This window comes from Urocampus carinirostris, chromosome 1 (genome assembly GCF_059441175.1).
Source record: "Urocampus carinirostris isolate Australia breed hairy pipefish chromosome 1, RoL_Ucar_1.0, whole genome shotgun sequence".
Lineage (NCBI taxonomy): Eukaryota > Metazoa > Chordata > Actinopteri > Syngnathiformes > Syngnathidae > Urocampus > Urocampus carinirostris.
In genome coordinates this window covers 49,217,341-49,231,151 of record NC_142349.1, presented here as the reverse complement: position 1 = coordinate 49,231,151, position 13,811 = coordinate 49,217,341, and the positions used below count along the sequence as shown (strand labels likewise).

General features: G+C 40.1%; 1 protein-coding gene across 1 annotated transcript in view; it reads right to left on the bottom strand.

Moving 5' to 3' along the window:
- Positions 1-2,035: 2,035 nt before the first annotated feature.
- LOC148375003 (microtubule-associated serine/threonine-protein kinase 1-like) overlaps positions 2,036-13,811 on the bottom strand; it is a 54,303-nt gene continuing 42,527 nt past the window's right edge. Inside the window, exons 12-28 of the mRNA XM_088343245.1 lie at positions 13,713-13,780; positions 13,424-13,500; positions 13,126-13,334; positions 12,355-12,493; positions 12,094-12,226; positions 10,795-10,960; positions 10,574-10,675; positions 9,269-9,391; positions 9,062-9,171; positions 8,787-8,947; positions 8,385-8,644; positions 8,150-8,314; positions 7,820-8,049; positions 7,216-7,338; positions 6,963-7,096; positions 5,786-5,973; positions 2,036-5,705 (exon numbers count right to left, since the gene is read on the bottom strand). Coding sequence (XP_088199371.1) covers positions 4,132-5,705; positions 5,786-5,973; positions 6,963-7,096; positions 7,216-7,338; positions 7,820-8,049; positions 8,150-8,314; positions 8,385-8,644; positions 8,787-8,947; positions 9,062-9,171; positions 9,269-9,391; positions 10,574-10,675; positions 10,795-10,960; positions 12,094-12,226; positions 12,355-12,493; positions 13,126-13,334; positions 13,424-13,500; positions 13,713-13,780 — 3,962 coding nt within the window. The 3' untranslated portion in view covers positions 2,036-4,131. The remainder of the gene's footprint in view (positions 5,706-5,785; positions 5,974-6,962; positions 7,097-7,215; positions 7,339-7,819; positions 8,050-8,149; positions 8,315-8,384; positions 8,645-8,786; positions 8,948-9,061; positions 9,172-9,268; positions 9,392-10,573; positions 10,676-10,794; positions 10,961-12,093; positions 12,227-12,354; positions 12,494-13,125; positions 13,335-13,423; positions 13,501-13,712; positions 13,781-13,811) is intronic.

Genomic DNA, 13,811 nt, shown 5'->3' with positions numbered 1-13,811 from the left:
AGTTCTGAGGTCATGGGTTCAAATCAAGCTACCAACCTTCCTGTGCGGAGTTTGCATGTTCTCCCCGTGCCTGCATGGGTTTCCTATGGGCACTCAGGTTTCCTCCCACATTCCAAAAATAGCATAAATTCAACATTACAAAAAATACTAATACAGCAATAGGTTGGTGGGTGGATTCCTTAACTGCTATGGTCGTAGGGTTATCATTCCTTGTGGTGTGTCTTGGGTCAATACAACCTGTTGGTACCCATCCCTCTCCAGGCCAACAAATGTTTCCACCTAGTCTCGACCAGAGGTCTTAGGCATTTTAGGGGATTGTGCTAACCACTGCACTATGGAAACACTACAATAATACACTTCGATTACTATTACAGATATATTACACCAGAAATTCTACAAGGATACAACTACAGTAATATTACAAAAATACTACAGAAATACTACAAATATTATACTATGAAAATACTAAAAAAGATTATTGCGACAAATGTAAATAATTGATACATAATCCTTGCACTAATACACTTTTCATAGTGCTCTGTTTAGCTGTAGAATACACCTGTCTTCTTGACGCTTCATAGGACAATGCCATACAAACTAATGCCAGTTGAAGTTAATAAAAAGGTAAGAAGAAATGCAATGGGAAAGCAAAGCTACCAGAGAGCAGTGTCAGAGTCATTTTCAAATAGACTTTAACAATTATATGAACTCCCCACTCAGTTCACTCACTGTTGCGTTTCATTCTCTAATTTATGCATTTGGTTTTAATCAACTGGTTTATTTGCCAACCCATAAAGATGGAAACACGCTCGACTTGGTTCTGACTCGAGGAGTTTCACCCTCAAACATGACGGTGTTACCGTGTACTACAGTTATCTCGGATCATTATTTAGTTACATTTGAGGTGCTAGCTAAATGTAGTACCAAAAAAACTGAAGGATTCAATGGACGCAATATAAGCACGGGCACAGCTTCTGAGCTCTCCGATATTCTTCCAGGAGCAGTTGCGTCCTTTCCTTCCTACATAGGCTCTCAGGTGTAGTTCCAGCGGCTTTTAAGTCCGCCGTCATTAAACCCACACTGAAACGACCCAACCTTGATCCAGAAAACTTATGTACCGGTAATTATAGACCTTATAAACCTACCGTTTCTTTCTAAAATACTTGAAAAAGTAGTGGCACAGCAGCTGAATGATTTCATGTCCGAGAACAATCTCTTTGAATCAATGCAATCAGGATTCAGGGCTAACCACTCTACTGAGACAGCTCTGATTAAGGGAACCAATGATCTCCTACGGGCAATGGACTCTGGCGTATCATCACCGATGACCAGACTCAAGAGTCTTCAGCTGGTACAAAATGCTGCAGCGAGGCTTTTAACTAGGACAAAAAAGTACGATCACATCACCCCAATTTTGGCTAACATGCATTGGCTCCCTGTTAGCCTAAGATGCGATTTTAAGGTTCTCCTATTACTATACAAAATCATACATGGACTTTCCCCCTCATATCTTTCAGATCTGATTTCCCCCTATGTCCCGGCCCAAAGCCTTTGTTCCGAGAGCGCCAGTCTCCTGGTGATCCCAAGAGCCAAGAAGTGTTCCGCTGGTTCGAGAGCGTTCTCCATCCGGGCACCGGTGTTGTGGAATGCTCTTCCCCCTGAGATCCGATCTGCAACCTCAGTGGAAATGTTTAAATCTAAGCTTAAAACTCACTTCTACTCTATAGCATACGAATAACCTAAACTTCTTATATGTAATAACTTGTGAAGCCCTTTGAGACTATTTATGATTAAGGGCTATACAAATAAAAATGACTTGACTTGAAATGACTTGTTGAAAAACATTTAGCATTTATAAGTACTTTACTCGAAATTCAAGCACTTTTCAACCCTGGAAAGCACAACATTAAAATTTACTCATTTTCAAGGCTCTCCTGTAATATTTTCATAGACCCCAGAGGTCTATTTTAACTAACAAATATCATAAAATGGTTTGTAAACAAGGTACAACAATTGAATAAAAACAAGAGTTCAGTCATGACACACTAAACACATTTATTGCAAAAACAAGTGACCCCACTCTGACATCCCATCGCAAAACATTCGATGGAATGGAAACAGAACTTATAAAACCATAGGAAATATGAACAACCACATTCTTCACTGACATTGGAATTGTGAATAATACGATTTTGGACATTATTGACGGTTTACAATGTTTTATCAGACTGTGGCATGTCATCCACAAGGTAGCATTGAAAGGTAAGTAAACATACACGACAGAACCATCAAAAAGGAACAGCAGGCCAGGCGGTTACTCGCGCTTGATAAAAAGAACACACGACAGGTTGTATGTATCTTCATACTAAGAACTTAGTTAAACTTGAAGAGGAATGTTTTAAAAATGACCTTCAAATTTCAAGAGAAAGCTGGAGAAATCAAACACAGAGTTTGAGGAGTTTAATGTCGAAATGCATATTGTATGACTAACCTGCGCCTTCACAGAATTTGGTCGAGTTTACAGAATGTCTAAAAATTCCTTAAATCTCTTTAATAACGTCGTAGCAAGTTGTGTCTGTTGAGAATGGCAAATACTTAACATGCACACGGCTTCTTTCTTTTTTTTTAAATAATATTTTTTTGTTGATTTAAGTAACCACGGTATAGGATTAGTTACATTGGAATTTGGATATTTCATTTGGTTTCACAAATTGTAATGAATTTAGACTCAGGGTTCGCACATCTTTACCACAGCCAATTTCAGGCACTTTTCAAAAATGTTTAAAGCGAATTTTTCAATTTCTGCAGTACCGTTAAAAGAAAAATCCGGTTGGAATCATGTATTTTGCAGATCCACAAATACATCTGCGATTTACATTAGCGATATTTAATCTTGAGTCTGCACCCGTAGACAGCGATGATGGTTGACATAACATACAAACTAATCACGAGGTGGGCAGAAATGCAATGGCAAAGCAAAGCCACCAGTGGGCAGTGTCAGCATAATTTGTAATCAGTTGTGTTGAGAAACATGGCAACAATTCCAAGCATTCAAAAGCTATTCATCTTAAATGCGAGCACTTTTTAATCCTTGAAAACACAACATTAAATTCAACTATTCTTAAGGATTTCAGGACCGGGACGAACCTTGCAGACTTTGTATTTGACATATCATTCGGCCTACCATTATCAACAATGATTCAATTACTTGATTTTTTTTTATGCATTTTTGTATTGTATTCAGATTAAAACTGTCAAGAATACATTACATGCATTCATTTTCGATTGGCCTAAATTTTTCTGACACCATATTATAAAGCTGTAAAATGAAAACAAACATTACATTCGCCACAATAACTCATGAAATATAATATATTTAAAAAAAGCCTTTCAAGTGTTAAGTGACCATTAAGTCCTCAATAACACATACAAGTTCAATTGCACAGACCAAAAACATAGCGTTGTAAGCAAATTATATTTGCTTGGCTTATTGCAACTATTTTATTTCCGATAACCGATGTAAACCTGGACACTTCAAGTGGCATCAATCTTTCACACTTTGCATAGAGTCCCTGTTCAAGTTCATCGCATACTTGATTTGACTGGAATCCAGTCCATTAATTAATTGGAATACGAGCCAACCTCTTTGACAGGTATTTCAGAACTTTTGGTCCAAGTTCTAATACGCTAGTTTTATTGTTTTTTCATTGTATTCTTGATAAGATATGGACATTTTATCACTCTGCTAACTAAACTTAACCAAACTTAGTTAAACAGAATGTGGTTTGCAGGTTGAGATGGATGTTCACAGTGTTTGCTACTTTATGGTCATCAGTATTTTTTTTGATTTTATTTTTTAAGATTTTTCATGTATAACATGCAATTTTATAGATATATATATCCATAGCACATCTTGACAAAGACATCCACAGGCCTCTAATATGCTACAATTTGAACACATTTTCAGACAGTAGTCGATGCATCATTTTTTTCCCACTTATTATTTCAAAAGATTCAGGTACAGTATTCAGGTTTTTACGTTTGATTAAAACGTTGTTAATTCATGATATGTTAGGATAATTTTACACTAAAAGGCAAAGGATTGAAGGGTTGTTTTATTCTGCTTCGTTATCACGAATGGTGCTTCGAGCCCCGAATGTTTGCTCTTTCAGAATGGAGAGAAACACCGGCAGCTGTTGTCTGAGTCCCGCGGCGTCCAGGCCCTCTTGAAGCTTCTGCTTTTCCAGCTGAGCTCCCTCGCTTTTCCTCGTTTGACTTTGATGGGTCCTTGACCTTAGCGCAGTCTTGCGAAACCCCTTTCATAGGCCCAAGCACTGTTTTGGCGACACTCGTGAGCTGCGTGACAAAGCTGGCTTTGTCCCCAGGTGACATGGCACTAGGTTTGCTGGAACAAGGTGAACATGCGTTAGAAGAAGGGGACATTGGGTTTTCCTCCAACACCTCTAGGTGCACCCTGTCCTCCTCCAGTCCCCTCTTTGATGGTCTCTCTGCTTTGGAACTGGCTGGTGCTGGTACATTTGATGCACTGTTGACCTGTACTAGGGGAGGAATTGGAGGTGTGGGCCCTTTCTTCCTGCTTGGCTCTGTGGATTTACGAGTTTTTGATGACTCTGGAGTTGAACCCTTGCGATAGCCACATTTGTCCACACTTGCTGTGTATTTGGTTTTGTCTTCAGCATTACCTAAAGCTTTAGTTGAAGAGACACTTTCATTTTGATCATTCTTTCTCTCTTGCGATGTGAGGCACTTTGTTGTCCCTGGAGTGGAAACTTTCTCACAAGGTTTGCCCTTGGAAACCATTGCATCAAAAGTCCCAAAGTTTGCGTTTAGAGGTTTGACTTCCTGTCTTGGCCCGAGTGCCGTGGTAGGGCAGGAAACTTGAAGAGAAGAGCCCATCTCTGTCACTGGTGAACTCTGTAGCATTAGAGAGGTGGGTAAAATCATTTTTGGGTCAACAATGGATTCACCTTTGGTCATTTTGGGCTCAGCAATATCAGGGTCTGTAGTTTGAGTATTGTTGTCTTTTACTGGTACCATTGTGTCACGGCTAAGTGGTGATTCCTGCCTTCCCAACCTTCTTACAGGCTTAAAACTACAGCTTTCCCCTCCCTGAGGTGGAGAAGGTGAGGATGAGGATGAAGGAGAAGGAGGAACAGGTCCATTCTCTCCTTCCATTTCAAGCAGACTCTGTAGGCTGTGCTCACAATGGAAAGAATCTCGCCTGTAGTCCCCGTGGGTCACCTCCAGACTGTGCTTACGTAGACACACCCCGCCAGTCAGTGGGGAGGGTGACGATGAGGACGAAGATGAGGAAGGCAGAACAGGGGCTCCAAGCTTTTCTACCGATTGCACCCGCTGCAGAAGGGGAGACCTGGGCGGCTCTGCACTCTTGGGACGAGGACGGGCGACAGGCGGCGAAGAGTGCAGCTTGACCGGAAATACTTGTGTAGTGTTGGAGCTCCCCACGGTGTGGCCACTCAGAGGCGGAGGGGAAGAAGTGGTCGGTGAGGGGGTGTGGGCTAAAGGCGATAAGGGGATGTTGCCGGCTGATTTGCAGCGAGCAGAGCGGTACTGGCGGTGAAGTTTAGGTGACAGACCGTGTAGAGAGCTGGGCCTCATGTGATGTGATGTGGCAGGTGAGTTTGGGGTGCTTGATGCTGGGGAGCTATTCTGTGAGGATGTGCCTAGGGAGAGAAAGTCTTATTTTACAGGCCATTTTGACAAAAAGATAACTTGCAATGATGAAGAAGGAAGACCAACTAACCCACGTATGGGGTCTCTAGAGTGGATCGATAACTCTGTGTGGGTGAGCGAGCACAGAAGCTGTGGGTCGGGGATCCGGGCAGACTGTCTCCAGATGAAAGAGAACGATTCAAAGAGGAGAGGCTTCGGCTTGTGTGGAGCAAATTTGATTGCTTGGTAATTTTTCTGAAGAGGGAACTGCGCTTCTTACTGTAACAGCCACATTGAATAAAAGAACCATGTCACTTGAGGCAAGCTAAAAATTGTTCATAAGGGATGCATCAAATTTCTGACACTGCTTTTCTTTTATCTCAAAGGTCTGTATTTCAATCTAATTATATGGTGTAATTCCTCCTGGCTTAATGTTGATATGCTTTCACTACAAATCTAACTTCTAGTTAAACAGTTAAGACTTTTTTTTAATTGTTGGGGATTTTTGGCTTGTTCAGATTTGAAGTCAATGGTCTGCTGCTAAGATATGTGCGGGGAATAATATCAATAATTGTTATGAATTTTCTTTATTTGATGAATATGCAAGTATTACATTCCTACGAGTAGCAACCCTCCCTTATCTATCTCCGTTCTTTTCGCAAACCTGTCAACTTATACACTTTAATCGTCTATTGTACGAGTTTTTGCAAAAATATTTTAATGCAATCGAACTCAGATTTATCATACAATTTTCGCTACTGTTTCAAAGGTTAGTGGTATTTGGGTTCCACAGCTGCACCTTAAGTCGTAGCGAGAGACACTTTTAGTTCTATGGGAGGTTAAAGACCTGCGCACACAGGACACCATTAGCGAGACGACATCAGCAATCAGCGCCATTTGCAGACATTCAGGGCCCGGCTAACAATTATAGTCTTTTCCAGAGATTCTTTGTGTGATCACCTGTTTGGGATCACATGACCATTTAATATAGCAATATAATTTTCGTACTATATTTTGCAACTTTGCAGCGTTAATAAGTTTTCTGCCGACACATAAGGTTTACATGAAAGGCCGATGTACCTGAGAACTAATGCATGACAAACGAAGACAGCATGCTGATACAAAAGATACTAATATTTTACTTGTAATTCATCTTCTGTGTTTCATTTTTGTTTTTCCGGCCAAACGTTACTTATTTTTGGCTTCAGTCTAAAATTTTCATCTGTGTGCATCCCCAGTGCTTATCATCACATGCTGCATCAACTCACTCTTGGCCCTCTTTGACACCTGGCCTCTTGCTGCGTCGTGCCATTTTACATTTATAGCTGGTCTTACGCGCAGGTCCCACTTTAATAGAGGTGTTCTCAAAGGGAGTCGTCGTCACGGTCACCTTGTTTCCACTCTGATGATTACAAAGCATGTTAATTTCCAAGCTCACCGTGTTTTCCCAGTGATTATAGGACATCATGTTGATTTACAAGCAAGATAGTTATCGGCCTTGAGTAGTTAACTCCACCTCACCTTCAAGATGAGCTCAACCACCTCTGTATGGACCAGACCGTGGACTGACTCTCCATTTACATGAGTTATGAGATCACCAGCACTAAGCCCCGCCTCCTGGGCAGGACCACCATCCTCGACATGCTGGAAATACAAGTAAATTGATTTCCTAAGACAAAGGTGTTTTCTGGCGGCAGAGCACATTTTAGTGTTGGTGTCGTTTGGCAGGCTGGTTAACAGGGAGTTGTGCAATTTTTTTCTTTATTTAGGTCACGGGTTGTAATTAGGTTGGGACTATGGATAGTTTACATAATCCAACTCCAGTGGTAGTGGAAAAAAGGTAGAAATCATCATGTCCCTCCTTTTACCAATGTCAACCCATTTACTATGTTTGTCAATCTCTCTGTTTTAGTGTAATGAAACAGAAATATGTTAACAAGGAGTGTAATTGGAATTAGCTGAGGTTCTTTCACCTGGACCATAGAAGTGGAAGCTAAACATACAATATACTGCACACATTTTCTTTACAGCTTATTGTTGAGGGTCATTAGACCAGAGTCCATGCTGCCTGACTTGGTAAAAGCCAAACAGCACCCTGGGAACTGCCCGCAACATGTTCACTCACCCAGACCATATGGTGCAGGCTGTAGACATCACTGTCTCCAATATAGACTCGTATGGCTCGCAAAGTGAAGCCATACTTCTTCCCAGAGCGGTGGATGGTGATTGGGGAATGCTGGACATTTACCACTGGACAGTAGTCTCGGCTCGGCGAAGAGTCCCGAGAGGAAGGGTTAGACGAGAGTGAGCGAGGAGACATGGGGCTTGCTAGGGGAGAGGCAGCATGTTGCTCCACTGGGGTTGAAGAAAAAGTAACACTCTAATACCCCGTCTTATGATCCGTGATCGGAGGATATGATGGGTGTGATATTCACAATGTATTGTAATTCCTTACCTGCAGGAATAATGACCGATAAAGCTGTGGCAGAAGCAGATTTGATAACTTTATTTCCTGGTCGAGAGTTGCGTTTCTCTCCTTCTGCTGAGAGTTGCTGGTGACGAACTCTTCGCAGTACCAAGTCTGTGGTTGCCCCTCTGGGCCCTTGGATGTCAGGAAGCCCTGGTTAAATAATATTCACGAATCACATGATTTGTCGGGTCATCTTTAAACTGTGATTTACTTTTCTTACCTCCAGCTGAAAAGCCATTGCCTTCTTTAAGGAATGCCCTCAGATCACCTTGCGAGGATATGGCACTCATGGCGCCTTCCAGGGAAGTTCCCCTGGCCTTTACTTGGGTTTGGCCCTTAGCTAGGAATTGTTCTGAATTGACTTCAAGAGGGGAAGCCAAGCGATGCGTGTCCATCAGGGCAGAAAAGCGTCTTCGCGCCCCAGAGGGAGGACTATAGTCACTCTCAGTGAAGGAAGAATCTGAACAGGACAAACGTTTCCTATGAGAAGAAAATGGAAACATTTAATAATAGTTTAATTAAATTTAATCATTGTTTAATTATTAAAAAAGTACACATTGAAATGCAGCGAGGATTAGATGTGTAATTCCCCCCCCCCCAGTTTGGAGTGTTCAGCACTCACATTTCAGGTGATCCAGTCCTCAAGCTCTTGTCCCTCAGTGTAAAACTCCCCAAGCTTTCTCTCTTTGCCATTCTTTCTTCCCTTGAAACTTTGTGTTCCCGTAAAGTTACACTTGGATGTTTATGCTCCAGTTGGGACAGATGCTCCATACTGCTGTAAACCTGAATTTGAAAACGTTAAAATACAAGGGTAAATAGCTGAACAATTGGTTTGTCATTTCAATGTGCATACATTTGGCCAGTCAGAGCAGGAGAAAGCTTGTAAATGGATCCGACCTTACTAAAGCGAGGTGAACAGGAAGAAAAGCGATGTAGCTCCACAGGTTCGTCATCATTGGTATCATCCTCGTCATAGGAATGCACATGATGGTAGCGCTCAGACCGTGCTAATAATGGCAGAAAATGCAAAAATATATGTAATTGGTTAAAGGCCAAAGTATTCAATTTTAGGACATACTCAGAAATTCACAGCAGGAAACTTACTGTCAAAATAACTGGTGTCCTCCTCTGACTCTAGGTGAGGGATGAACTCGGCCTTTTGTCTCAGCAAGCTGTTCCAGTTCACCTCAGTGAAGAAGGAGTGCTGCTTCACTTCAAAAGCGCCCCCTACAAGTCAAAGATTGGGGTCGAACGGGTTGGCGTACATGTGAAAGAGAAATACAGACAATGCATTACCACAGCTACAAACAAAGAAAGAAATGCAAAATAAAAATAGAAACGGGAACCTCAGTCACCTATCATGGCAGTTCTCAAATGAAGGCACTATAGCACCTCTGAGGGTATGTTAATGGACTTCAGAGGGTACTTATGAATATAAAATATAAATCCAAAAACACAGAATGTGCTTCCCCTGAATCGCCGATGAAAACTAAATATATAGATAAATAAATTAGCCCCCTATTAGACAAATGTGCCTATTTTTTTAGTGTTAATAGTCTTATTTCAATTTTGCTTGTTTTAAGTATTTCTATAATTTAAGTGGGTCAAGATTTTTTTTTCACCAATGATTTGCCAATGACTTCTTAAGAGGTGACTACTCATCCTCATTGGTCAGAAAATAGAAACTCTAACATATTTGTATGAGAATTAGAATATAGAAATACTACCATGATCCATCAGGATTCACCAAACTTTTACAGAGCTATGTATTTGTCGATCACACATGAAATGAAAATAAAAAGATCTGCATTTATATAGCGCTTTTCAAGTCAATGAAGACTTGCCAAAGCGCTTTACAATGTGCTTCACCCATTCACACACACACACACTCACACCAATAGCGGCCGTGCAGCCATGCAAGGCGCCAACCTGCTTATTGGGGGCATTAGGGGTTCAGTGTCTTACCCAAGGACACTTCGACATGTAACACGGAGGAGCCAGGATTCGAACTGCGATCTCTTGATCCCAAGACGAGTGCTCTACCTCATGTGCTACTGCCATCAGTCACTGTTTGATTTCGAACCATTTCCAAACTGAACTTCTGTAAAGTTATAACTTAACATAATAACAAATTATATTCAAAGTTTGAGATAAATGTCTAGTAGACACATAAGGGTTATGTTATCAAGAGCTGGACGATCTTATGTTTATTTTGTCTGGATTTGCTGTATATCATCCAATTGCGGATAGGGGTCTGGACTTGTGGCAATTGCCCTTGCGACTCGACCTCGGATAAGGGGGAGGGAATGGATGGATGTGTATGTATTTATTGCCTTTCAACGACTCAAAGCCAAGGAATGGAACTTCCAATGACCTTTTTAAAAAACGGTGAAAAACAAAATAACTCACCGGTTCCTAGTCGAACAAGTGGATTTGTTTGTAAAAGGGAGGAGATCAGGTGTTGAACGTCAAGAGGGAGCGCCTCATCTCCTTCTGGCCATACAATGTCATCTGTGGGGGACACAACAAGACAAGCATCATTCTAAAATAGGATAGACAAACTCTACAAACACAAATACTAAAATATATTATCATGATTATACATTCAAAATTCTACTTTGAGGTCTCACCCGTGATAACCTGTCCAAAGAGCTCCTCTGGAGTGTCCCCAAAGAAGGGCACACAACCCACCAAGAACTCATACAAGATGATACCCATAGCCCACCAGTCGACCGGTTTGCCGTAACCTTGACGAAGAATTACCTCGGGAGCAATATATTCTGGAGTTCCACACACCTACAGGCAAAAATGAGATTTACTGTACACCTTTAGTCAGACCGCACATGTGACTGCAAGGTAATTACAAAGAGGATTCAAGTTTGGAAAAAAATGTTAGCACATGATTACTGTATACGCATAGATATATTAGATATCTCCATTCTATCACATACTGTGCAGATGAAATTATGATGACCAAAAATGTGTTTCATCTTTATAGTGTGATTGAAACATTTAGGCTAAGATGAAGAGAAGGAAGAAGTGAAAGAGAAAGTCCAACAAATGGGAGTGATTTGTTAACACTAACAGTCAGATACTTTCTAATGTAATCTGCAACCTAAGGATCTCATGGTATGTTTTAATATGTGTGTTTTTAAGGAAAAGTTGTAATGTAATTCTTTTTACTGTGATATTTTCTATGCTCCTGCATACATAAAGAGGATAAGTAGCTGGGAAATAAATGAATAATTGTACTATGCTATCTCAGTCCTCTAAACTGAATACAGGATTCGGTTGTGGCCACTTTGTCACTTACTGTCAAGTGAAGATTACATTACAGTTTGTTAGATTTTGTTGATTAGCACATATTTCTTCGACACAATATTATTGAAAAAATGTTTTAACTTTTGAAGTGATGCGTTTTTAGTTTAGTAGACATTCAAAATAAGGAGAGAAGACATCAATGATTTTTGAACCTGCAAGGAGAACAGGAGAGGGCAATACAAAAGATCATAACAAAGCCAAATTCCAAATCTGTTCTGAAAGCCCTCCCCTGAGCTGTGTCAAATCTTCTGGGTTACAAAAAGAACATTAACCCTAAATGGTGTGGAAATCAAATGACAGCAACATGATTGGCCAATAATGACATTGACAATCAGTGATTAATAGTCAAAACAACAAACAGCAGTGAGGTTTATTAGTCAAAATAATAAACTGGTATCCTATGCATTATCCTTTGCAGGTGTCCATTATCAAAAACAGAATCAACTTATCATTGGGATACATACAGGTCCTTATGGGGAGTACAAAACCTCCCATTTAAGCAGTTTCTATACGTAACATGTGGGAAATGTAGCACTGTTAAGTTGTTGAGCTCTTTTGGTGTTTTTGATGAAGCTACCAAACATTTGTCTTTGTGTGTGTTCTCCTACCTGTTTATCCAAGAACTCTCGGGTATCTTTTTCAATGTGTCCTTCATAAAGGTTGGTGGTCAGACTCATGAGGCCCATTTTGGAGAGACCAAAATCAGTAAGCTTGATATGGCCCATTGATGTTATCAGAAGGCTGACCAGAGAGGGAAAAATAGACAGATATAGTTGATAAACTATGTACTTAAAATAATTGTTATTTGACCGCCCCATAGGTTTTCCAGTAATTATTATATTTGTATTGATTTGAGGAAAGTGTCTTACTTGTCAGGCTTGAGGTCGCGGTGGACAATTCCATAGTTGTGTAAATACTCAAGTGCAAGTACAGTTTCAGCAAAGTACATTCGAGCCATTTCCACTGGCAGAGCTCCAATGTTCTTCAGAAGAGTGGCACAGTCCCCTCCTGATGGTAAAATTCAAAACTTGTGTTTTCCACCAATTATAACAGTACAATTAAGTAATATCTCGGTTAAGATGATTCCAGACATTTGTACAGTGTTTATTACTGTGAACTTAACACCCCTACTAGTCGAGAAGAAGTCATCCCGTATTGCTTTGTTTTACTCATGAGAATCCTATTAATGATAGTTAACTCAGGGAAACTTATGCAAACTGGAACGTACAAAAATAGCACTCACACACTAAATTAAGGGAACATTATTCAAATGATTGATTTAATTATTTCAAAGAACAGTTCGGCTTTTTCTTTTTTAAATTACAGTGTTTACCTGAATTTGGGAACCTCGCCGTTAATTTTATATGTAGTATGAAATAAGCCAAAGCTCTTGTACACTTTAGCAAATATACCCAAGGGCTATATTCTAGATGCTATTATTTAATGAATGAATAGATCACACTAAAGCCAATGCACATCAAAAAAAGAAAATTGACAACAGAAAGCAGATCCTGAGAGTTTTAAGACCTCAAAAGCTCTAGAAAATAAAAACAAAAAAAAAATGAGAATTTGATATTTGATCAATAATAATTAATGTTTCGTATTTTAACTGTAACTGTAACTGTACTTATTTTACTTACCTTCTACATATTCCATGACCATACACAAGTGCCGGCGAGTCTCAAAGGAACAGAACATGGAGACCACAAAAGGATTCTCTGCAAATGTGAGGATATCCCTCTCGACAAAGGCCTGTTGGATCTGGTTCCTTAGTGTCAGGTTTTGCTTGTTAATTTTTTTCATGGCGAAACGTTGGCGTGTCTCCAGGTGTCGGACCAAATATACAGCACTAATCAAAAAGACAAAACAAAAACAGTCATACAGCCCAACTGTTTAATTCCGACCCATTACTTGCCAGCAGCTGCTCAATTTACTTACCCATATGCTCCATGGCTAATGAGCTTGATGGTCTGAAAGTCCGCTTCACCTGGTGGCTTCATTGTTCTCATTTTCCCCTTTGAAAACAGATCATTTAGTAAATATCTACTTAGTAACATTGCGTTTAAAATAAAAACTCAATCACAAGGACTGAAAGAAGACAGCACTGCTATGACAAAACATTGGAAACTCCGTTTATTTTTTTGCATTATTAAGTCAACATAAACTTACAGTTTCTGGATATTAAAAGTATGCTTCACATAAACTATACGCAGTTAAAATATCTTACCTCAGTTGAGTCATCTGTTTCAGGTGTTAAAGGTCCTTCGCTGTCATAACTATCAATGTTTACCATTTCTAGAAAGAACGTCACAATATCATGTAAGAA